The sequence below is a fragment of the Hypanus sabinus genome, chromosome 22 (assembly GCF_030144855.1).
Source record: "Hypanus sabinus isolate sHypSab1 chromosome 22, sHypSab1.hap1, whole genome shotgun sequence".
In the NCBI taxonomy this organism is placed as follows: domain Eukaryota; kingdom Metazoa; phylum Chordata; class Chondrichthyes; order Myliobatiformes; family Dasyatidae; genus Hypanus; species Hypanus sabinus.
The window spans coordinates 14,933,051-14,957,820 of NC_082727.1; the positions used below are offsets into that span (position 1 = coordinate 14,933,051).

Here is a 24,770-nt window from a genome sequence, read left to right on the forward strand (position 1 = left end):
ACACCAGCATTGAACTCCAAACTCTGATGCCTCAAGCTGTAATAGCATAGCACTAACTACTATGTTATTGTGCATCCTGCTGCTACCACCCAGCAGCTCCTAAACACACAGGCCATAAATAGGCAATAAAGCATTGGCCAGACTGCATTTGGATTACTGTGAGCAGTTTTGGGCCCATATCTAAAAAAGGATGTGGAGAGGGTCCAGAGGAGGTTCACAAGAATGATAAGTTTTATGTATGAGGAATGTTGGTGGCTCTGGGCCTATACTCACTGGAGTTTAGAAGAATGGGAGAGAATCTTATTGAAACCTATCAGATATTGAAAGGCCCAGACAGAGTGGATGCGGAGAGGATATTTCCTGTGTTGAGAGAGGGTACAGTCTCAGAACAGAAGGATGTCCCTTTAGAACAGGGATAAGAAGGAATTTCTTCAGCCAGAGGGTGGTGAATCTGTGGAACTCATTGCCACAGAAGGCTACAGAGCCCATATCATTAAGTATAAAGTGGATGCGAATAGGTATTTGATTAGGAAGGACATCAAAGGTTTTGGGGAGAAGGCAAGAAAATGGGGTAGAGAGGGATAATGAATCAGCCATGATTGAATGGTGGAGCTACTTGATTGACAATCAGAAGTGTCCCAATTGGAGTACAAAGAGGTTTGTATACTTTTCAATTGGTTCTGGCATCATGGAGGGAGGGCGGGACTATCAGGGGCAGATAGCTGTGGGAACAGTCCTCCAGAGTACTGGAGATGGCAGCCCCTCCTCCTGACTGGGGTTGTCTCTGTGGTACTAGTTAATCATAGGAAGTGGATAGGATGAATGGCCTAACTCTTCTCCAATTCTTATGGTCTTGTCTACTCTTACACCAGTGTCTCTAGAACACAGAACAGTACATCACAGGAAAAGACCCTTTGATTCAGCATGTGCCAAACACAGTGCCAAATTAAATGGCACTGCTACCTCTACCCAGTCCATTCCCTGCCTGTTCATGCTCCTGCCTAAATGTCTCTTGAATATCATTTCTGTATCTGCTTCCACCACTTCTCCTGGCAACCCGTTCCAGGCACCCAAACAGACTGCATAAAAAAAATCTTACCCCATACATCTTTAATCTTTCCCCCTCCTGCCTGAAATGCATATCCTCTGGTATTCGTCATTTCAGAATGAAAATCAGGTTTAATATCGCGGACAATCTGTATGGCATGGAATCTGTTGTTTTGCAGCAGCCGAGCAGTGCAATACAAAAATACTATAAATTAGAAATAATGATATAAAAATAAATTAACTAAGTAGTGCAACACGAGAGCAAAAATGTACTGGGGTCCATTGTCCATTCAGAGATGGAGGAGGGGAAGAAGCTATTCCTAAAGTACTTCAGGCTCCTGTACCTCCTCCCTGATGGTGGTAACGAGAAGCCTCCAACACTCCTCATACCTTACCGTCTCTAATCCAGCGTCCTGGTGAATCTCTTCCGCACCCTCTCCAAAGTTTCCACATCGTTCATACAATAAAGTGAACACAATACTCCAAATGTGACTGACCGATAAAGCAAGATGGCCAGAGATGAGATTCTTCACGTTATTAGTTTACGGAGGAAAACCATTAGCTACTAAAGGCAGCTTGAACGGTCAGGATGGGAATTTGAGGAAGGTACAGTCTACAAAGTAAAAAAAATCTTCGATCCCACAACACTCTCACTTATTTGCGGACTTACTCTGGTGTAGAAGAAGGCCCTTTAGCTAAAATCAATGCTGAATATTTGTCAGCTGCTTCAGAGACCTTCCTTGGTGGTCCCAGTATGAAACAATGGAGAGTCCAGGATTTATGCCCTTCCAGCTGAGAGGAATAAATCCTCCTTACACCACTACAACCTTCCCAATCTTCTCATGATCCTGCTGTTATCTGTAGGGAGAGCGAATTCTACAATTGCTACACACCTGCAGCTTTCCAGAAGACCAGAACAGTTCTAGTCCACTCCCCTACCTCTGGTCCAGCAGAGAGAAAAAACACAAAAAAAACAGTAAGAGCATTGAAAAAATGAAATCATAATTCAACACATTAATCCTATAAAAATATTGTTGTCGGGAATTGAAAGGGTGTTAGATTGAAAATCGAAAGCATCCATTCGGAGTTCAAACCAGTCTGCCTGCTTTTCAATTGGCGATGGCTTCATGAAGCTGGGCAACCAATGGGTGAGGAGAGAGGGCGGGGCTATCGGGGATAGTCATGTGACACAAGCCTACAAGGTGCTCTCGCAGCTCCAGCTCCTGACCGGGGTTTACTCTGTGATATTAGTTAAGTTTGAGTGGATGAGCCTGTTTCATCAGCTCTTGTTGGCAGCAAAATGATTTCTCTGCTTTTCTTTTCGTCTTTCGGCTTCATGTTTCTTGTTGTCTCCGACTTTCTGTCTGCATGCCCAAAAAAAACAGCGGCCAGCAAAGCACCCTGCTTGAGTTCCGTGTGAAAGAGGAACATGCCAAAGAATACCAAGATCTTGTTATCGCATCTTGTCATTGAAATATCTGCTTGCTGCATGCGGTTGACTGGTTTGCTTTATCACTACTTCAGTGAAGTGTGTTTCTGTCAGTCTCTGGTTGTATCGTTAAGAGGAAGCTACAGTCTCTCGTTAGTGTCCCAGCAGTGGGCACTTTTGCACCAAAAGTTCTACATTAGGATTAAATATTTTTCTCCTCCTTGTCTCCCTTCTCCCGGTCAGCCAACCAGCTCCAACCAATGCAGAGTCAAGTGGGCGGTTAAAGCTGCAGTTCCACACCGTGCCAGTGTGTGGTGCTAATGAGTAACGTTAATTCTCCAACATGAAATAGATTCAGATCTATCACATGTACTACTGTGAAATGTGGAATTTGCGCTAATAACCAACACAATCTAGGTGTGCGTCGCCAAACATTCGGACGCCAGCGTAGATTGCTCACCACATACGCAGTACACCACCGACAGCATCAGAACAAACCCCTTTCAGCACCCTGCCGCCCATCCACCCACTCAGACACACATAAAGACCTCCAACCCCAGGACAGGCTGCCCCTGGACCTCCAACCAACAGCTCTGAACATGCGGACATTGCACCCCAGCCCCGCAGACTCTCAGCCCAGAATACCTTTACTTCACTTTCTCTCTCTCTCTGATGCCAGTTTAGGGCCCAGGTTCGAGGACTGGCGACGAAGCTAAATGACAGATAGTTTTGTTCAATATGGTAAGTGGAAGGCATTAAATAAATTTAAGCAAAATAAAGAAACTACAATTCAAGAATTAGAACTAAACGATCTACCCCACTAGTGCCTTCGCAATTTTGTATGTATGCCTCTCAACCCTATTCACCCCAAGGTGAACAAGGATTAAAGATTAGCTTTATTTGACATACCTACATTGAAATGTACAGTGAAATTGGTTGTTTGTGTCAAAGCAAATCAGCGAGGATTGTTCTGGAGGCAGCCCACAAGTGTTGCCACGCTTCCAGCACCAGCACGGCACGCCCACAACTTACTAACCCAAACGGTACAGCTTTGGAATGTAGGAGGAAACCTGTGCGGTTCTGAGGAGCACGTACAAACTCCTTACAAACCGTGGCAGGAATTGGACCCCGACTGGCGATGACTGATGCCGTTACAGCATTACGCCGCCCTATCCAACACCATAACAAATCCAGCCTCGTCCCGTATTAAAGCCCTTCAATCCAGGCAGCATCCAACATCAATTCCTCTACACTCCTTCCACTGTAATCAAATCCTTCCTAAAGCAGGTGACCAGAACTGCACATGATATCTTGCGGTTTAGTAAGCATTTTACAAAGTTGCAGCATAACATCCCAATTTTTATATTCTGTGACTCAACCCATGAAGGTAAGCATGTCATGTGTGTTCTTCATCACCCTCTCTAACTGTGTCACCAATTTCAGGATTTGAATTCTGTTTATTAATGTTTCTTTGTGCCGTATCTTTTACTGCATATATTTTGCCACCCACTCACCTCCCTCTTTTCCTCGAGAAGTGGTACACAGAACATGAGACATAGAGCGGTGTGGCTTAATTCAGATCCTTTGACCCACGATGTTGCACCAACCTTTTAACCTACTCTAAGATTAATCTAACCCTTCCCTCCCACATAGCCGTCTGTTTTTCCATGAGTTTCTTAACTACCCCTAACGTACTTAATGAATTCTTTGCTTCAGTATTCACCAGGGAAAAAGACCTTGGCAATTGTGGGGATGACTTACAGCGGACTGAAACGCTTGAGCATATAGGCATTAAGAAAGAGGATGTGCTGGAGCTTTTGAAAAGCATCAAGTTGGATAAGTCACCAGGACCAGATGAGATATACCCCAGGCTACTATGTGAAGCAAGGGAGGAGATTCCTGAGCCTCTTGCAATGATCTTTGCGTCATCAGCAGGGATGGGAGAAGTTACGGAGGATTGGAGGGTTGCAAATGTTGTTCCCTTGTTCAAGAAAAGGAGTAGAGATAGCCCAGAAAATTATAGACTAGTGAGTCCGACTTCAGTGGTGGGCAAGTTGATGGAGAAGATCCTGAGAGGCAGGATTAATGAGCATTTGGAGAGACATAATCTGATTAGGGCTAGTCAGCATGGCTTTGTCAAGGGCAGGCTGTGCCTTACGAGCCTGATTGAATTCTTTGAGGAAGAAATAAAACGCATTGATGAAGGTAGAGCAGTGGATGTAGTGTATATGGATTTCAGTAAGACATTTGATAAGGTTCCCCATGCAAGGCTTCTTCAGAAAGTAAGGAGTCATGGGAACCAAGGAGACCTTGCTTTATGGATCCAAAGTTGGCTTGCCCACAGAAGGCAAAGTGTGGTTGCAGATGGTTCATTTTCTGCCTGGAGGTCAGTGACCAGTGGTGTTATTAGGGATCTGTTCTGGGATTTTTATAAATGACCTGGATGAAGAAGTAGAAGGGTGGATTAGTAAGTTTGCTGATGACACAAAGGTTAGGGGTGATGTGGATAGTCTCCGGGGTTGTCAGAGGTTACAGCAGGACATCGATATGATGCAGAATTGGGCTGAGAAGTGGCAGCTGGACTTCAACCCAGTTAAGTGTGAAGTGGTTCATTTTGGTAGGTCATATTTGAAGACAGAATATCATATTAATGGTAAGACCCTTGGCAATGTGGAGGATCTGAGAGATCTTGGGGTTCATGTGCACAGGACTCTCAAAGCTGCTGAGCAGGTTGACGGTGTTGTTGAGAAGGTATATGGTGTGTTGGCATTCATCAACCATGGGATTGAGTTCAAGAGCTGGGAGGTAATGTTACAGCGATATAATACCTTGGTCAGACCCCACTTGGAGTGCTCAGTTCAGTTCTGGTCACCTCACTACAGGAAGGATGTGGATACTATAGAGAGAGTGCAGAGGAGATCGACAAGGTTGTTGCCTGGATTGGAGGGTGCACTTTATGAGAATAGGTTGAGTGAACTTGGCTGTTTCTCCTTGGAGCGACGGAGGATGAGAGGTGACCTGATAGAGGTATATAAGATGATAAGGGGCATTGATCGTGTGGATAGCCAGAGGCTTTTTCCTAGGGCTGTAGTGGCTAACACGAAGAGGCATAATTTTAAAGTGTTTGGAAATAGGTACCGAGGGGATGACAGGGGTAAGTTTTTCACACAGATAGTGGTGGGTGCCTGGAATGCACTGCAGATGGCAGTGGTGGAAGTGGATACAATAGGATTTTTTAAGAGCCTCCTAAAGGTACATGGAGCTTAGAAAAATAGAGGGCTATGCACTAGGAAAACTCTAGGCCGTTTCGAGAGTAGGTTATGTGGTTGGCATAACATTGTGGGCTGAAAGGCATGTAATGTGTTATAGATTTCTATGTTCTATATTCTGTGTATCTGCATCTATCACCACCCCTGGCAGGGCTCTTCATAGAACTATCTCCCTCTGTGTAAAAAAAACCTACCTCTGACAACCCTGCCCCTCCCCGTATACTTTCCTCCAATCACCTTAACATTATGCCCTTCTCATCAATTTCTGGATTTCCATCCTGGGAAGGAGTCGCTGGCTGTCCTCTCAGTCTATGCCTCTTATTACCTTGTTCACCTCGAGAGAGTCACCTCTCTCTCTCTCAGCCTCCCTCACTCCAAAGAGAAAAGCCCCTATTTGTGGGTCAGTCTCCATCTCCACCAGGTGCTTCAAGTGTACGATTTCTGAATTTCGCATCTGACATCGTGGCTCCAAGCTTTCGGCTTTGTTCACTTGTCCCAGATTTCTCAATATATAGAAACAGTTTTCATTCTTGAACTTAAGCCCTTTTAATCTCTGAGAGTATGCGATGATAGGGCTTCTTGAATTTCAGGGGATAAAGCCCAGAAGTTTAGAAGGATCGTAGTACTTGAGTACAAAGCCCTCCAATTCTGAATAGTTTGAGTGACCTTGTTACCTAAACCCTAACACAGGGTTACTGGACAGTGTCCCACAACATTGCCCTTCCTACCCCCAGCAAGGCCTTGAAAGAGGAGGAAAGGGAATAAAGATTTATGGACGTAAAACCAGACTGATAGAAACCAATTTACTGAAAGGACGGGTTTTGAGAGTTTCAATCTTTGAAGACAAGTTGTGTTTGGTGTTCCTTGAAATGTTGGGTTTTAGAGTGTGCTGGCTTTCAAATACTCCTGGGCATTTTATACCGTGTAATGAGCTCTGGTGGGTGAGAACCATGTCACCAAAGATTCCTGATCTGTTTGCTTCCAGTTTCCACAGGGGAGCAGAGCTATCAGCCCACGTTACAGAGGCCACTCATATCCTGTGTGGTTTTGGTCCGTGTGCTGGTTAGGGAGTCTCTAACTCCATGAATTCAGATCCCACCAGACAGAAATTGAGCTTGGATATCCTGGGCAGTGAGAGTTAGTGCAATTGTGAATCTACAACAAGCTGGATGTCCAACTCCTGGTGATTTTTAAAAGTGGACACACCATGTAAATTCAAACTTTGTAGCTGCGGAATTTAAAATGCTAACGCACTGCAAATTAAAACAAAAATTTAGCAAGGGTGGCAATGCATTTAGTGGGCTAAAATTACCAAGGCCAACCTGTAACTCTTAAAAAGCCTATAATGAACATCCTGTGCCAAGTAGCTTAAGATTCTTCTGGAGTTATTGTATCTCATCATCTCAAAATTGGTAAAATGAAGGGACGGGCTACACTCACCTAAACGAAAGCAGATCATATAACACTTAGTGCCATCCAGAACAACCCACCCATCCCATCACTAGAGCACCTTGGCTGCACTGTGGCACCATCTACAAGTAACACACCAGCATTGCACCTGGTTTCCGGTGCATCTTGTGTTAATGGTGAAGAGAATGAGTGGTGGGCAAGCAGCTTGTTACACAAGGTGTTGGTGTTGTACATTTTATATATTTTTTATTTGTATTATTTATTTTTACTTAGAGATACAGCACAGTAACAGGCCCTTCAGCCCAACAATCCCATTCTGCCCAATTATACCCATGTGGCCAATTAACCGTCTAAATGATATGTGTTTGAAATGTGGGAGGAAACTGGAGCACCTATAGGAAACCCACAGGGTCACATGGAAAGCGTACAGTCTCCCTGACAGGCAGCGGCGGGCACTGATCCCAGGTTGCCGGCACTGGAATAGTATTACGCTAACCCAACACTTCCTTGCCTACCTCACAGCGAATAAATCCCCTTCCATTCCCAATCATAAATAAAGTGGAAGGAGGTAACCCCCTACAGAAGGGATGAGATTCCCCTGCAGTGGAGTATTTGAGGTCAATAATGGCCCCAAGACTAAGTCTGCACTATCCCAAACTAGTAATGCTGAGCCACTGCCCAGGGCTCTACGTGGCCTTGTTAAGGACACTAAAAAAACAGGTGTCCATTGTCTGGCAACAACCTGAAACACTGGGGTAAGACAAACCTGTTCAGTGACCCGCAGACACTGAGTGGGTGGATGGTGTTAAGTGTTGAATTAACTGCTTTCAACCAGGCTACTGAACCCATTTTTTCACATTCCCAACTGTTAGGCAGTGAGGTAACTCTGGAAGCATCTTACGCAGTTTGGCATAGGGCATTCACAGCCCGGCCCACACCCAAGCTGCGAAACTTACACAGCGACTTTACTTCAGAAACCACCAGTAATCTGCCGCCTTTTCCCATCACATGCCAAGATGGTTTGCAACCCATTGCTGCGTTTGCCCAATCAGAGGAGCGGCCTTCAAGGAGGGATCTGTCCAGGCATCACAGTCCCTGTCTAGAACAGGAAATGGTGATGGTCAATGTCAAAGAACAATCATCAGCACCAATCAACTATTCAGTAATCCTAGCATTTGCAGTTTCCAATGTGCCCTCCGCCAAGATAAATCCCCAGGATGTTTTAAAAGCCAGTGGACATATCACCCAAAAAATGTTGAATTTTTTTAAAGATATATAGTCCTTTTTATTTTATTATTTGGTTAATTTTCTTGTTATTTCCTTTGATGACTTTCAGGCAACCAGCCACGTCATAACACAAAAGCATTAAAGCAGCGTTTCCTGAAAATCTTACCATGCTGTCGACCTAAGCTGGTTCCTTCACTCAGTGAATGCAAGTGAACCTTCTACCCACGTTTATCTCGTGTGAATTCTGTGTGTCTTTAGCTCTCTCGTAAACCCCCACAGGGTAACCAATAGACAGGGTATCTGGTGCCAGCCAGTGCGATAAAGAAGGGGCAGGGGGTTGGTGTTTTACAACAGAAGTGACAACAAGCATGCTTGGGTAAAGTACTGTCTACATGACAAAATGTTACAAAGGCACAAGAATCTTTGAACAACAGCAAACTGTCTACGTGTTCTAAAGACTCCCCGTGAATTTCATCAGTTTACAGAGGTTATATAAAGGGTATTTTTGAAATGCAGTCTATTGCACATTAGGAAACTGTGTCTGAATTGCAAATAGCATGAATGAAACTACAGCGTACAGTCCCAATAAAGGCAAGATTGTTTCACCATCAGAATGCAATAGGTAATGCACACACAAAATCCTGGAGGAACTCAGCAAGCAGGCAGCATCTCTATGAAAGGGAATAAACATTCGACATTTCGGGCCTCTGATGAAGGGTCTTGGCCCAAAGTGTTGACTATTTATTCTCCTCCATCGATGCTGCCTGGCCTGCTGAGATCCTCCAGCATTTTGTGTGTTACTCTTGATTTTCAGCGCCTGCACAATCTCTTGTATTTGTAATGCAATGAGTGGAGAATTTATGCAGCACACAAAAGATGTGATTGAGATCAATCCTAGTTGTCATCTCTGGGCAAAATTAAAGTGGTGAATTACTCAATATTTTACAGTATTTCTGCTCTGGAAAATAGTGTCCCCTTTGGGCTCCTGTCTAGGAAGGACCTTCAGATGAGTCATATGTGCACACTGCCCCAGGAAATTCCAGGCACCTGGTCATAGGGGGTGGCATTGAGAAAGATTAATGAGATTCCATGTACAAGAAACAAATCTATCAATCTCTCTCCCTCTCCCCCTCCAACCCTCTCTCCCTCCCCCTCCATCCCTCCCTCCCTTCCTCTCCTCCTCTTCCCCTCCCTCCCTCTCCTTTCTCTCTCGCTCACTCACTCCCTCTCTCCTTGTCCCTCTCTTCCCCTCTCCCTCTCTTCCCCTCTCCCTCACCCCGCTTTCTCCTCCTTCCTCACCCCACTCTCTCACCCCCCACCTCTTGAGTATTCCTGTTATTATTTTCTGTTCTCATTTTAGCAAACGGGAATAGTTGGCATTTGACAGTGGACGGTGGCCGGGATTAGGAATTTGAGATACAGTACTGTTGTACTTGGAAAGTTGGATCCTTGGGATGCAGAACAGGAAATGCTGCGCAGGTCAGGCAGCATCTGTGGAGAGAGAAGCAGAGTTAGCCGTGCATGAAAATTACCTTCCAGCATCCTCCAGTGGGAAAGAGTTCGTGCACAGTTTTGAGTTTGTAGGGAAATCCATTTCTGCTTTGACGTTGAGTGTTGGACAGATTCCATTGGGATATGATTTACCATTTCTCCAGAAATGGGAAGCTTTTAAAAACCAACAGAAGGCAACTAATGGAATATGAAGCTAAGCTAGCCAATAATATTAAAGAGAAAACCAAAAGTTTCTTCATACATATAAAGTATAAAAGAGAGGCAAGAGTAAATATTGACTAATGGAAAATGATGTTGGAGAGGTAGTAATGTGGGACACAGAAATAGCAGATGAACTGAATAAGTATTTTGCATCAGTCTTCACTGTGGAAAACACTAGCAGCATGTCGGAAGTTCAAGAATGTTAGGGGGCAAAAGTGTGTGAAGTTGCAACTACTAGGGAGAAGGTACTTAAGAAGCTGAAAGGTCTGAAGGTAGATAAGTCACCTGGACCAGATGGTCTACACACCAGGGTTCTGAAAGAGGTGGCTGAAGGGATTGTGGAGGCATCAGTAATGATCTTTCAAGAATCACGAGATTCCACCATGGTTCCAGAGGACTAGAAAATTGCAACCACTCCACTCTTCAACAAGAAAGAAAGGAAGGTTTAGGTCAGTTACTCTGACCTCAGTGGTTGGGAAGATGTTGGAATCGATCATTATGGACAAGGTCTCAGGGTGCTTGAAGGCACATGATAAAATACACCATACTCAGCGTGCTTTCCTCAAAGGACAATCTTGCTTGACAAATCTTTTGCAATTCTTTGAAGAAATAACAATCAGGATAAACAAAGGAGAATTAGTGAATGTTGCATACTTGGATTTCCAAAAGCCCTTTGACAAGGTGCCACACATGAGGCTGCTTAACAAGTTAAGAGCCCGTGGTATGACAGGAAAGATATGGCTTGGATAGAGCATTGGCTGATTGGCAGGAGGCAGAGTGGGAATAAAGGAAGCTTTTTCTGGTTGGCTGCCAGTGACTAGTGGTTCCACATGGGTCTCTGTTGGAACAGCTTGTTTTTACATTATATGTCAATGATTTGGGTGATGGAACTGGTGGCTTTGTGGCTAAGTTTGTGGATGATATGAAGATAGATGGAGAGGCAGGTAGTTTTGAGGAAGCAGAGAGGCTCCCACAGTCTGAAGACATACCAGTTGGTAGGTTAATTGGACATTATAAATTGTCCCGTGATTAGGCTAGGATTAAATTGGGGGCTTGCTAGATGGCTTGGCTCGAAGGGCTTATTCCAGGCTGTATCTCAATAAATAAATAAAACACTGGTGAGGCCTCACCTGGAGTATTGTGAACAGTTTTGGGTCCCTTATCTTAGAAAGGATGTGCCGACATTGGAGAGAGTTCAATGGAGGGTCACAAAAATGATTCTAGGAATGAAAGGCTTAACTTATGAGGAGCGTTTGAAGGCTCTGGGCCTGTACTTAGTGGAAATCAGAAGAATGAGGGGGGAATCTCATTGAAGCCCATTGAATATTGAGAGGTCTCAATAAAGTGGATGTGGAGAGGATGTTTCCTCAAGTGGGGAAGTCTAAGACCAGAGGGCACAGCCTCAGAAGAGTGTCCTTTTAGAACGGAGATGAGGAGGAATTTCTTTAGCCAGAGAGCAGTGAGTCTGTGGAATTCATTGCCACAGGCAGCTGTGGAGGACAAGTCATTGGACATATTTAATGTGAAGATTGATAGATTCTTGATTAGTCAGGGCTTGAAGGGATACTGAGAAAAAGCAGGAGATTGGGGCTGAGAGGGAATATGGACCAGCCATGATGAAATGGGGGAGCAGACTTGATGGGCCAAATGGCCTAATTCTGCTCCAGTATCTTATGCTCTTAATGAGCAGATGTACGGGTGTTCCTAACAAAGCAGCCACTGAGTGTATGGTAAGATTGTTATGGCATTGTTTGTCTAGCTGTGGTACTCTTTCACCCCATTCCTTATCAAGAATCCACCACTGCTTTAAAAGATGTCCAAAGTCTTGCTCCAGCAGCCTTTCGAAAGTTCCAAAGGTTCACAAACAACTGGGAGATAAAAATGTCACCGCTACTCTGAACTAGAGAGGTAATCCCTTATTTTCACACAGCAACTCCAGAACTAGATTCCCCCACCAAAGGAAACATCCTCCCCATACCCATCATGCAAATTTATTGTCAAAGTACATTTGTGTCACCATGTACAGCTCTGAGATTCTTGCTCAGGATGTTACAGATTGAAAGTAAGCCTCTGACGTGACCTCCTTGATATCTGGCGGGCCAAATGACCTGATGTTTAACTTTGCAAATTTGACGCAGGTGATAATTTTATGGGCTACCCTGAAGCTGTAGCAAGATTCCACAATGAACTAAGATAATAATTCCTGCTGGTGAAGTAGAAACAAAGTAAAAATGAAACCAGAGATAGTTTGAATGTAAATACGTGTCTTTTTAAATTAATGATTCGTAATGCTTTTGCTACCTTATCAAGTAAGTTTAAGATGCATTCTAATGTCCCCACTACCCAGCACCAAACTCTGCCTCTGACTCAGACACATCCAGATACTCTTTGCTGGGATCTCACCCGTTTGAAGATTTCTTGTCTCTGAGTGATCGAGCTGGGCTGGGAGAGCTCTGTGAATGGACTGGGATTGCTCTGTGACATTGAGAGAGAGTGAGGAAAGGAGAGGTTGTTCACCAAAAGCAGAACAAGACATGTGGTCTTCCCTTGTAGCTATCTGGAGCCCACACTGACATCTGCAGATCAAGGTCCTTTGAACTCAGTAACAGACCCAGGTTTGAACTCCCTGACCAGCGACCCTTAAAGAGGTTGTTCAATAATAAAGGTGCCTTGGGAAGTTCCCAGCTTTTATTTTGTGATAGATTTAGGGCAGCACCATAGCATAGCAGTTAGCCTAATGCTATTTACCCCGCCAGACACCAAGTGCTCTGGTTCCCTCCCAAATTTCAAAGGATAATAAGTTAATTGGTCACATGTGTGTAATCGGGCAGTCTGGCCTCATTGGGCCAGAAGGTTCTGTTACTATACTGTGATAGAATTCTATTTGTATTTAAAATTGTTTGGTGGTGAATCTTTGAACTCATGGTTCTGTTCCAGAACTTAATTCTGTTTAACTTGTTGGTGGGAAGGTCAAGGACCACCAGGAATGAGCTGGTCTAAAAATTGACCCGGTATTTAAAGCAGAACAGCCTGAGCTCAAGCCATGGACTCAGTGCCAAATTATTTTTCCTGTGTTTATTGTGTTTTGAGTGGTTTATTGTCTGCATCTGTGGCAGTGTGTCCAGGGTCAGCTGTTTGCCTGACTTCTCCTGTCAATAGAATTAGTTTATGGGTTCATACTGTCATCTCTGTCATGTAGACTCCTCTTTGATTCTTTTTTCTTTTGCAAGTAACCTTTGGGATTACTGGAACATTCAAAACACTATGTTATGGAAGGCTTGGAGCTGCCTGCTGGGAGATGGAATTAGCAGTGTTATGATGGGCCAAAGGGCTTGGTTCTGTGCTCGATGACACTGTGATGTTAGGAAACCAGAACAGACAGGGAGAGTACTGCTTTGACACGGGAAGAACATGCAAACTCCACGTAGTAATAGTGCGATTACTCAAGTTGAGCGTGATGTTCTCCTAAGGGATAGATTATTGGTGGATTTTCAGTTGGCTGTAGAGGCCGATATGGGATCCACACATTCTGGTGCAGTGCGGCTACGAGTAAGTGGCGGCTGTGGTTCGTGGTCAGGTGTTTAGTCTCTCCTTTTGCAGCTGCCGCTTGTTCTCTGTGGCACAGGAAGGTCGTTCTCGTGCAGCACAGCTCCCTCTAGAACAGATTTTCTCCGGTTGTATCTGTTGACTGCATTGTCTTCCCAGTAATGTTGAATTTCTTCGGGCTGACCTTGATGAATACCCTTGAAGTGTTTCCTTTGCCCACACCAGGGACTCACTGTCCCACCTTCAACTGGGAGTAAAGGATCTGTCTGGGGAGACGTGAGTTAGGCGTCTGGATGACCTCTGACCTGTCCATCGGAGTTGGTGTTTATTTACCAGCTTGCCAGTGTTAGTGCATCTGTCCTGCCTATAGACTCCACGTGAGAGTATTCTCAGCAGTTTTTGGCTCTGTGTGCTGGCACTGGAGAGGATCAAAAGGAGGTTTATGACAATGATCCCGGAAATGAAAGCATTTACGTATGAACAGCATTTGATGGCTCTGGGCCTGTACTCACTGGCGTTTAAAAGAGTGAGAGGCGGCTCACTGAAAGCCACCGAATGTTGAAAGGCCTAGATGGAGATGAAGTTTCCAATAGCTGGAGGAGATCAGGACCAGAGGGCCCAGTCTCAGAGTTCCTCTAGAACAGCGACGAGGGGGAATTTCTTTAGGCAGAGGGTGGTGAATCTGTACAATTCATTGCCACAGACAGCTGTGGAGGCCAAGTCATTAAAGCAGAGGTTAATAGATTCTTGGTTAGTAAGGGCATTAAAGGTAATAGGAGAAGGCAGTAAAATGGGGTTGAGAGGGAAAATAAATCAGCGATGATTAAATGGTGGAGCAGGCTCGATGGGCTGAATAGCCTAATTCTGCTCCTGTGTCTTACGGTCTTTTAGACAGCTCTCAAGGACAGGATTGAATTGGATTTAGAATTGGCTTATTATTATCACATGTACCAAGCTACAGTGAAGAGCTTGTCCTGTGTACTGTTTATACAGATCAGATCGTTATCCATATCCCCGAGGCTGAGAGTCAGCAGCACTAACTGCTGCACCTCTGCGCCACCCATCAACGCTGTGCCTTTAGCAGTCATACATTAAACTCAGAATACATAAGAATAAAATGTGAGCATTGGGTGCATTAATTAAGACTGTATTTTCTCACACTCTGACTAGTGCTTATGCTGCCCCCTCTGGCAGCTGCCAGAACTGCCTACCATCCAGTTCGGGCTGTGTGTGTCTGTCACCCGCTGACCAGCAAACCAGGACATCACCAGCTCCAACACCGAGCAGCAGTCATTGCTTGCGGTAATGTTTCCTCCAATACCATGCTCCGCTCTGCAATCATTCAAAATATATATAACTTACTGTATCCTGCCCGAGAAATCAAATTACGTTCATGCTGTTGCACCTTTTAACACAATCGCATTTCCCTTGTAGGATCTATATTGAAAATTGCAGTTCCCTCTTATGTTACAAATGGGATTTGTTCCAGTAAAAGATTTTGTTAAGCAAAACTACATGAATTGAAAAGACAAATTGGTATATTGGTATGGTGTATTCTAGTGGAAAGATAGCTTGTAAATTTAATACAGCAATAGAAATAGATTTGTTAATTGAGTGTTTGTAGAAACAGACTCTTCATCCATCCTAACCAGGGAGCATCCCTCAGCAAGTTTTGTTTATCTGCATTTGGCCGATAGCCAACCTTTCCCAAAGATTATTCTTATTTGTCACATGTCCATCAAAACATTGACGCAAGCAGTGAAATACATCGTTTGCACCAACGACCAACTCAGTCCGGGGATATGCTGCAAGCAGCCCACACATGTCGTTATATTGACAGTACCACATAACTTGTTTACAACTCACTGACTCTTCCTAACCCACACGACTTTGGAATGTGGGAGGAAACTGGAGCACTGGGAGGAGATCCGTACAGTCACGGGAAGAATGTACAAACGCCTTACAGGCAGTGGCGGGAATTGAACACCGATATCTGGAGCGGTGAAAGTGTTACGCTAGCGACTACCTTTTCGATCTGTTAACCTGTCCAAATGTCCTTTAAGCATTGTGATTACATCCTCCTTTCTCATAGCTCTGGCAGCTCATTCCATATACCATATTCTGTCCGGAAAAACTTGCCCTTTAGGTCCTCTTTAGATCTTTCCCCTCTCACCTTTAACCTGGGCTCTCTAGTTTTAGACCCCACCATATTAATGTATCGATCCTGCTGTCATTAGGCTATGAATGATGTTCTCATATGATAAGACGGACTCTTGACCACCTCTTTGTGATCTGGCTCCTTACTGTCTGCCTGCACTGCACTCTCTCTGTAGCTGTAACACTTTATTCTGCGTTCTGTTACTGTTGCACTGAGTAATGGTCTAATCTGTACGCAAAACAATTTTTTCACTGTATCTTGGTACATGTGACAATAGTAAGCCAATTCTAATTCTAAAGACTGTCTGGCACGATGCATCTAAATGGATGGCCAGACATACTTGTTACAGTAAACCACATCAGGAGCAACTTATTTCAGTGATGGTCTCTGCCGGTCTGACTAGAGGAGTGCATTCATCTACCTGTGTCACACAGCACGGTGAAACTCTGAAATCCAGTATGTGACTGATCAGAAACTCTGATGCAGTCTGCAGCCTGAGCCAAGGCTCGAAGTTCCTGCTCCCTTTAAACTCTCTGGATTTCCCAGAAAACTTACTTTCACAGGAAAACAGGAAGAGGTGAAAGGTATTGCAAGCAGTCTCTGCAGATCCATTCATCACTCCTCTTAAAATCATTCTTTTAAATAGAAATTCTACGACTCTAAGAATTATTGTCCTGCATTCTGTTATTGTTTGGCCTTGTACTCAATGCACTGTTATAATGTAATGGTCTGTATGGATAGTATGCAAAACAAAGTTGTTCACTGTACCTTAAAGTCAAGGTCAAATTTATTATCAAAGTTTGTATGTGTTATTATAAGCTATCTTAGATTCATTTTCCTGCAAGCATTTACAAGAATTTTTTTTTAAAAACAGAAGTATTTACAAAAAACTATACATAGTGCATAGTTCCCTGAAGGTGGAATCTCATGTGGATAGGGTGGTGAAGAAAGCTTTTGGTATGCTGGCCTTTATAAATCAGAGCATTGAGTATAGGAGTTGGGATGTAATGTTAAAATTGTACAAGGCTTTGGTGAGGCCAAATTTGGAGTATTGTGTACAGTTCTGGTCACCAAATTATAGGAAAGGTGTCAACAAAATAGAGAGAGTAAGGAGGAGATTTACTAGAATGTTACCTGGGTTTCAGCACCTAAGTTACAGAGAAAGGTTGAACAAGTTAGGTCTTTATTCTTTGGTGCGTAGAAGGTTGAGGGGGTCTTGATAGAGGTATTTAAAATTATGAGGGGGGTAGATAGAGTTGACGTCGATAGGCTTTTTCCATTGAGAGTAGGGAGATTCAAACAAGAGGACATGAGTTGAGAGTTGGGGGCAAAAATTTAGGGGTAACACGAGGGGGAACTTCTTTACTCAGAGAGTGGTAGCTGTGTGGAATGAGCTTCCAGTAGAAGTGGTAGAGGCAGGTTCGGTATTGTCATTTTAAAAAAAATTGGATAGGTATATGGACAGGAAAGGAATGGAGGGTGATGGGCTGAGTGCAGGTCGGTGGGACTAGGTGAGTAAGTGTTCAGCATGGACTAGAAGGGCCGAGATGGCCTGTTTCCATGCTGTAATTGTTATATGGTTATATAAACAAGACTGAGAAACCAACGTGCAAAAGAAGACAAATTATGCAAATAAAAATAATATTGAGAGCATGAGTTGTAGAGTTCTTGAAAGTGAGTATGCAAGGTGTAGAATCAATTCGGTGCTGAGACGAGTGAAGTTATCCATGTCGGATCAGGAGCGTGACGGTCATTAGGTAATAATTACTCCTGAACCTGGTGGTATGGGGTCCCTGGTGCAAGTTCAAGTTTACGTTTACTGTCATTCAGCCTTACACATCGTTTCTCTGGGGCCAAAGTGCAAAACACAGTCGCATAGTCACACACAGGCCAAACATATAGTTAAGATCCAGCACATAGAGTCACAGGTAATATCAGCACAAGTCCTTCAGAGGCATGGCCTGAAGATGGACAGGCTGCTATAAAGTGTGAGGTGCATTTTTATGTAAGACAATATAATGTTACTGACACTACTATAATAAAACAAGCAGCCATATGAACATGTGAAACAGCAGCAATAAAAGATGCAAAATGACCAGTGCAGGATGAGGGACAGTAGTAAAACTATTTAACAACCTATTATAGTGCTGTGCTACACGCAGGAAGGTTGAAATAGAAGTGTGTTTCCTGAAAATGTGCCAACTACTAGCATTTCCCCCCACAGATGCTGAGTGTCTTGGTGTGTTGCTCCAGACTTCCAGCATCCACAGTCTCTCTTGTGCGCTCCTTCTCCCTGTTCTGCACTAATTCTAAACCTTAACAGAAAACACTGTTGTATGATAATTAAGTGCAAAGGAAGAACATTACAAAAACAAATAAAATAGGGATTAAATGTGTATTTGATTTAAAAACATAAACTGTGCTATCTTCCGTTTCACTCTGAACTCTGCATGCTCTTGTTTTTTTCTTGGCAGCTGTTTGGGATTATTTTATACTTTAGTTTCCGTCTTTAGTTAAGATTCCAATCAAATAGAATAATCACTTGAAATATAAATGGAAAATGTTGGAGTCTCCCAGATCTGTTATCTTCTTTGAGGAGACTTACTAACTTACTGTCCATTTAGGGCAGCAATGAAAGTCCTCCATCTCAGCTGGCGTTCAGGGTCCATCATCACGTCAGTAGCTTCCTCTCCGTTTTCACTACTGCCAGTCACACAAGTCCTGGGTGAAGATTCAGGAATACCATCTGACTCAGATGTAGAAGGATTCTTCATTGCTGTTTCCATAACAATTCTGTTTGACCAGTCAGGGTTGTTGCCCTGAGCTGAACCCCTGAACCTGGAGGACCGGTGGACCACTCTTAGTCTGGCCTCTAACCTTTGACTTGTTTGGCATGGGTGACCCTACCAAGAGCCAAAACATAAAGCGCTGACCCCAGCCAACACTGCCCTCCCGGTCACTGAGGCACGCAAGCCTCCAAACCATGGCAAGGTTGAGGTCCCCTTGGAGGAACTTTGGAGAGAGGAACAGGGTTAATGTTAGGTCAAAGATTCTTCTTTATTTTCCTTCCTGGTGAGGGGTCTTTGAAACCTCTGATTTCTCTCTCTCCATAGATGCTGCTTAACCTTTTGAGTGTTTCCAACATTTTCTACTTTTATTTTGGATTTCCAACATCTGCGGTTTCTTGGTGCTTTTAAAATAACCTCCTATTTTGGTTAACCTGGCAGTCTTTTTGTTCTCAAATTGCTCGTAAAAGGGAATGAGATGCCGCTGTAGCTGATTAGTGAGTCTTGAAGAGGGGGATTGGTTTTTGAGATGATATTATTGCTGCTGCAAGTGCTGGTCCTGGGGTCCTAGCCCACAAACCAATGACATGCAAGTGGCAGTCAGCCTCCTAGTCTTACCCAGGCCTTGTCATTAAGCCCAGGGAGGGAAAGTCACTGCTGTTGGGCCAGGGTGAGTGGTGTTTGGAGAGTCTGGCCCAATGCAATCCTGAGCTTAGAGAGCCACAAGAGATTCTTGAGCGACACACAAGAACTCAGCAAGTCAGGCAGCATCTATGGCGGTAGGGAATAAACAGCTGATGTCTCAGGCTGAAACCCTCCCAGGAGTGTATCGAAACAGTCCCTTTGGCCCAACTTATCCAGGGCTGACTGTGGTCCCCATCAACCTCATTCCTTTTGCCTGTGTGTAGCCCAAATCCTTATAAACCTTTCCCATCCACATCCTTGTCCAGATGTTTTCAAGTGTTATTTTACCTGCCTCAACCACTTCCTCTGGCAGCTCCTTCCATGCACTGATCATCCTGTGCGTAAAGAAGTTGTCCCTAACATTCCTTTTCCTCCACCACCTCCTTAGACAGTGCATTCCAGATTCCTACATCCCCCCCCCCCCCGGAAAAACTTCATCCACAGATCCCCTCTCATTCCTCACTTTAAATCTGCACCCTCTGATCTTAGACTCATCTAATAGGGGAAATGTTTCTTAAACTCTACCCAGTCTGTGCCTTGTGTGAGGTTATATAAGTCTATCATTTCCTGCACACCTCCTTCATGCAAGGAAAACAACCCCAGCTTAACCAGACTCTCCTCAGAAATGTAACATTTTATCACAGGGCACAAGAGTAAAGGGGTGCCCCTTTAGAACACAAATGAAGAGGAATTTCTTCGTTGAATTTGTTGCCACAGAGCATGGTGCAGTCCAAGTCATTGAGTGTATTTAAGACAGAAATTGACAGATTCTTGATTGGTAGGGGAATAGGTTTGGGAAAAATTAGCCATGATTGAATGGTGGAACAGACATGTTGAGCGATTGGCCTATGTCTGTTCCTATATTTCATGGTCTTATGGAAACACCCTGGCAGCTCTCCTCTGCACCCTCTCCAGTGCATTCACGTCCTTCCTACAGCATAGGGAGAGACAGGAGAAGCTAAGGATGTAAGAGAGTCTGGAGCAACAAACAATCTGGAAGAAATCAGCAGGTCAAGCAGCATCTGTGCAGAGGAACAGAATTGTCAGTATTTCAGATGAAACCCTGCATTGGGACCGAGATTGGAGAGGTCAGATGACCAGAATAAAGAGAAGAAGACTGGGTTGAAGAAGGATTCTGAGGGGATTAGTGGACTGAAAAGAAGGGTTTAAGGTGACAGACAGGTGGGCAGATCTGCTCAACCCACTGAGTTTTCCCAGCAGTTTGTTGGTTGCTAAAAAGACACATGCTGTTCTCCCAGGAGCAAAGAAAGTCAATGGGAGATAGTTCAAAATCAAAAGGGAAGGTTGAGAGGAAACCATGTTTGTTGGCCAAATATCCAATGACCACAAGAAACAGATTAAGGTAGTGAAAGAGGCAGATGAAGGTGAGGACACTTGTCTAATGTAGCAGGTCAGGAGGACATTACACAGTAAGCCACTGCGAATTTGGAATGTGCTGCCTTGAAAAATGATGAAAGCAGATTATCAAATAACCCTCCCCTTCAAAAGGGAATTGGAAGGGGAGATGAGCAAGTAATAAGAGAAGAGACTAATTGGATAGCTTCTTCAAAGGGCCAGCAAGGGCAACCAGGCTGAATGGACTCCTTTTCTGTCATATGATTCTGTGCTTTATGGGAAAAAATAGGTGATAAGTTGGTTTTAGTGTCACAAGGTAGCGAGATGGTATTTCACAACCAAGTAAGCTTGCTGATCGTTGGGAGCAGAGTGGGGAGTGGTCTCAATCAGCCTGAAGTGGTCAAGGTCTTTCTCATAGTCCAGGGCAGGGTTTAACTGCTAAAATGTTTGTGGGGTGGGAGGAGAATCATTGGACCAAATGGTGTATCCCCTTTCCTTTCCCATCCTTTCTTTTTCCTTTCTCCTCGTCCCTCCTTCCTTTCCCCTTCTCAATGCCTCACTTTATTTCTTTCCCTGTTCTGCACATACTTCATTCGCGGACATAGCCGCCTCAAATACCCCGCCCTAACTCTGTCTCTCCCACTCTGCCTCTGTCCCCGACAGACAGCATCGAGGATGATTTTGAGCCCTCCACCGTGTGTCACCGGCCTGAAGGACTCGAACAGCTTCAAGGACAAACAAAGTTCACCAAGAAGGAGCTACAGGTCCTCTACCGGGGTTTCAAAACCGTAAGTTGCCAGTGGGGTTGTAAGCAGGTTACCAGCTCAGCTACCCTTCTCTAGAGGAGAGGGGAAGAGGACAAACATTGGCTCTGCTATGTTATTGGTAAGGTCACATAGTCCAGTTATCATCAGGAATTAACTGCACCACATTCTGCATAACCAGGTGGGACCTCTGCTCTTTGTGATTTTTGTAACTGACGGATGAGGAATTGGAAGAGTGGGTTAGTAAGGTCGCAGATGACACAAAGGTTGGTGATTTAGTGTAGAGGGTCATCGCAGACTATAACAAGAAATTGATAGGATCCAGAGCTGAGCTGAGAAGTGGCAGATGGGATTCAATACAGGAAAGTGTGAAGTGATTCATATTGGAAAGTCAAACTTGAAGGCAGAGTATAGGGTTAATGGGAGGATCCTTAGCAATGTGGAGGGACAGATTGATCTTGAGGTGTAAGTCTAGACATCACTCAAAGTTGCTGTGCAAGTTAATAAAGCAGTAATGAAGGTGTATGGCGTGTCAGCCTCCATTAGTAGGGGGTTTTAGTTCAAAAGCCGTGAAGTAATGTTGCAGCTCAGTAAAACTCTGGTTAGACCACTCTTAAAATATTGTGTTCAGTTCTGGTTACCTCATCATAGGAAGGATGTGGAAGCTTCAGAGAAGCTGGAGAGGAGATTCTCCTGGCTTAGAGAACGTGTCTTATGAGGAAACGTTGAGCGAGCTAGAGCTTTTCTCTTTGGAGAAAAGGAGGATGAGAGGTGACTTCCCATGGTGGAAATGGCTAAGATGAGGGCACATAATTTTAAGGTGATTGGAGAAAAGTATAGGGAGGATGTCAGAGGTTGACTTTTTAGCCAGGAATTGGTAGGCACACAGAACACCCTGCCAGGGATGGTGGTAGAGGTAGGAAAGATACATTAGAGGTCTTCAAGAGACTCTTAGATAGGCAGATGGATGACAGAAAATGGAGGGCTATGTGGGAGGGAAGGGTTAGATTGACCTTAAAAGGTCAGCTCAACATTGTGGGCTGAAGGGCCTGTGCTGTCTTGTAGTGTTTCATGTTCTATAATGAGTATGCATTGCACCATTCAACAAGCACAGTTTTATAGACTGGGTGAATAACACCTTGTGAGTCAGAACCTGAGTCTGGAAGGGTTGTTAACCTGACAGAAAATCTCTGAACTGTGAAGGGGCAGTTAACAGCTCTTCATTTGGAAGTCCAACCTCAAGACTTGTGCTAATGATGACAAGAAGGTGAGGGTGAAATTAACCCAGGTGAAGAAGAGAACCCAACGTTGAGTCTCCTGGTGTCCCAAATGTACGTAGAAGAGGTTCTTGTGATCTGACCAAACCAAAGAGGGTCCCCTCTAGTCAGTGTCACCATTCTTCCACAGCCTCCTTGTTCTCGGTTCCCAATATCGTATTTACACTTGCCAGGGGTCAAGTGACGGGAAAGGAAGACACAGGGGCACAGCTGGTTACCTGCAGAAGAGTGCTGGGAGAGTCCAGCTCCAGTGCTGGATGAATGGACAGGATGGGATGGGTCTGGGTGTTGCAGCACCGGGACAGTGGTGCAGTGTCACTTTAGTGCTGAGAATGCTCAGTCCAAAGGAACCCTGCAGATGTCTTCTGGGTGAGTGCATTTATGGGGGCTGCGATGGAACTGAAATTTCTGATGAAACAGCAATAAGTTTGCAAACCCCATGAAGCACTGCGCTTGTTTGACCGTAGATGGTTTGGACCACTCTGTGACTGCCTGAACTTTACATAGGTCCATTTGAACACTGGAAGGGGTGAGTCTATATTCAGACTTACGTCAGGCTACAGCTCAGTCTTTAAAACAATCATCCCTACAGGACTTAACAAAAAGTTCCAGAACCTGGAACTCCCTCTGCAACCGGATCCTTAACTTCCTCACCAGAAGGCCACAGTCTGTGTGGATCAGAAATAACGTCCCTGCCTCGCTGATAATCAACACTGGTGCACCTTAAGGATGTGTGCTTAGCCCACTGATCTACTCTCTCCGTACTCTCTCCACTGTGTGGCTAGGGTAACCCTCGGATTTGGCTAACGGCTTAATCTGGGGGAAGACAGCCTCTGGCCCGGCCAAACTTGAGAAATCTCGCTTGGGTGGATGCTGTCTGATGTGTCCCCTGTTACAAACCAGTACCACAAAATAACTAACAGTACACAATATGCAATTAAACAATTGAGCTTTATAATTCTTAATTTGAATATAGGTTAGTAAAGAAACAAAAAAAAAGGCCCATTCCTATGAAACAGTGTTATGCGCAATGTTAGAGCCAACAGTTTTCCCGTCTGTTTGTTCTCCATCAACTCCCAACCCCATTCCAAGCCCACTCCATCCTGCAGACTATGACTTCCCTGTTCTGGCATCTTCTATCTCCATCTTCCACTGAACAAAAGACCACAAAACCTTTGCTCGGGCACACAAGAAAGAAAGGCATCTCCCTTCATTGACCAGCGCACATTCTAAAGTCCCCGTTATCTCTAGTCATAACCCAAACATTGCTGCTACAGAGAGGCCATTACATTAGCAGTGAAACCTTACACTCAAATTTAGTCATGTCCTCATGATAATTCACCAACCCTTCCTGCAAAGCAAAAGTCCAACCCAGGTGTAAAAGGCAATGACATAGCTCCCCTAAACAGTAGGGGTTACACTCTGTTCCCCCAGTGCTGCATAGATTAGCCTATCCAGTGGTCTCCTAATTCTCTGAGACCTCTGTACTCCTTCATCTAACTCTTCAGGTTCAGACACTACTGGGGATACTTCTGGTCTACGAGGCGAGGCCTCCCCCGGCCGCTCGCTCATGCCCACGAGCCCCTCTGTCCCGCAGCCAACCCCTGCTTCACCCCTTGCAGGGCCCCACTACAACCCAGGCTGTCCCCAGATAGCGCCACCTCCTCACTTCACCTGACTCAGCAGGAGAAGGGGTGGGAGTTTCTTCCTCAATCAATGGGGAGTTCACAAAAGGCGGCATATACCACACATCCAGGCCCTCATCCACTGAATCAGTACCCCTTTCAGGGTTGAGAGCCGGCTTAACTTCTCCTGCTGTTGACCCCGCCATTGCCCTGCGTCGCCGCAGAGTCCTCTTACTAGGTGTAGGCTCCAGTTCGGACTCTGTGTCTACCTGCACCTCTTGTCCCAGGGCACCAGGTGGCTCTGATGGAGGCCCATTCCCATCCTCTGGTTTTACCCAGAAAACTGATAGGTTTGGTATCTGACTCTCCACCACATAGGGTGTAGCAATATCCACTCCTCAAGTCCAGCACACTGAACCACTTCGCACCATTCAGACAGGCCAGCATCTCGTCAGTCCTTGGGACCATATACTGGTCAG

At 44.7% G+C, this 24,770-nt stretch overlaps 1 protein-coding gene across 8 annotated transcripts in view; it reads left to right on the forward strand.

Annotated features, from left to right (window-relative positions):
* The window catches only part of LOC132379349 (Kv channel-interacting protein 2-like), a 523,353-nt gene that overhangs the window by 470,170 nt on the left and 28,413 nt on the right, over positions 1 to 24,770 (forward strand). For 2 of the 8 annotated variants that reach the window (XM_059947089.1, XM_059947088.1), the window contains exons 2-4: positions 3,156 to 3,217; positions 8,492 to 8,591; positions 21,293 to 21,413. In XM_059947089.1, the coding sequence (XP_059803072.1) occupies positions 3,193 to 3,217; positions 8,492 to 8,591; positions 21,293 to 21,413 (246 nt within the window). In that variant the 5' untranslated portion in view covers positions 3,156 to 3,192. Of the gene's footprint in view, positions 1 to 3,155; positions 3,218 to 8,491; positions 8,592 to 14,801; positions 14,944 to 21,288; positions 21,414 to 24,770 lie in introns of those variants that run through there. The other 6 variants (XM_059947086.1, XM_059947085.1, XM_059947091.1 and 3 more) reach the window with 4 other exon arrangements.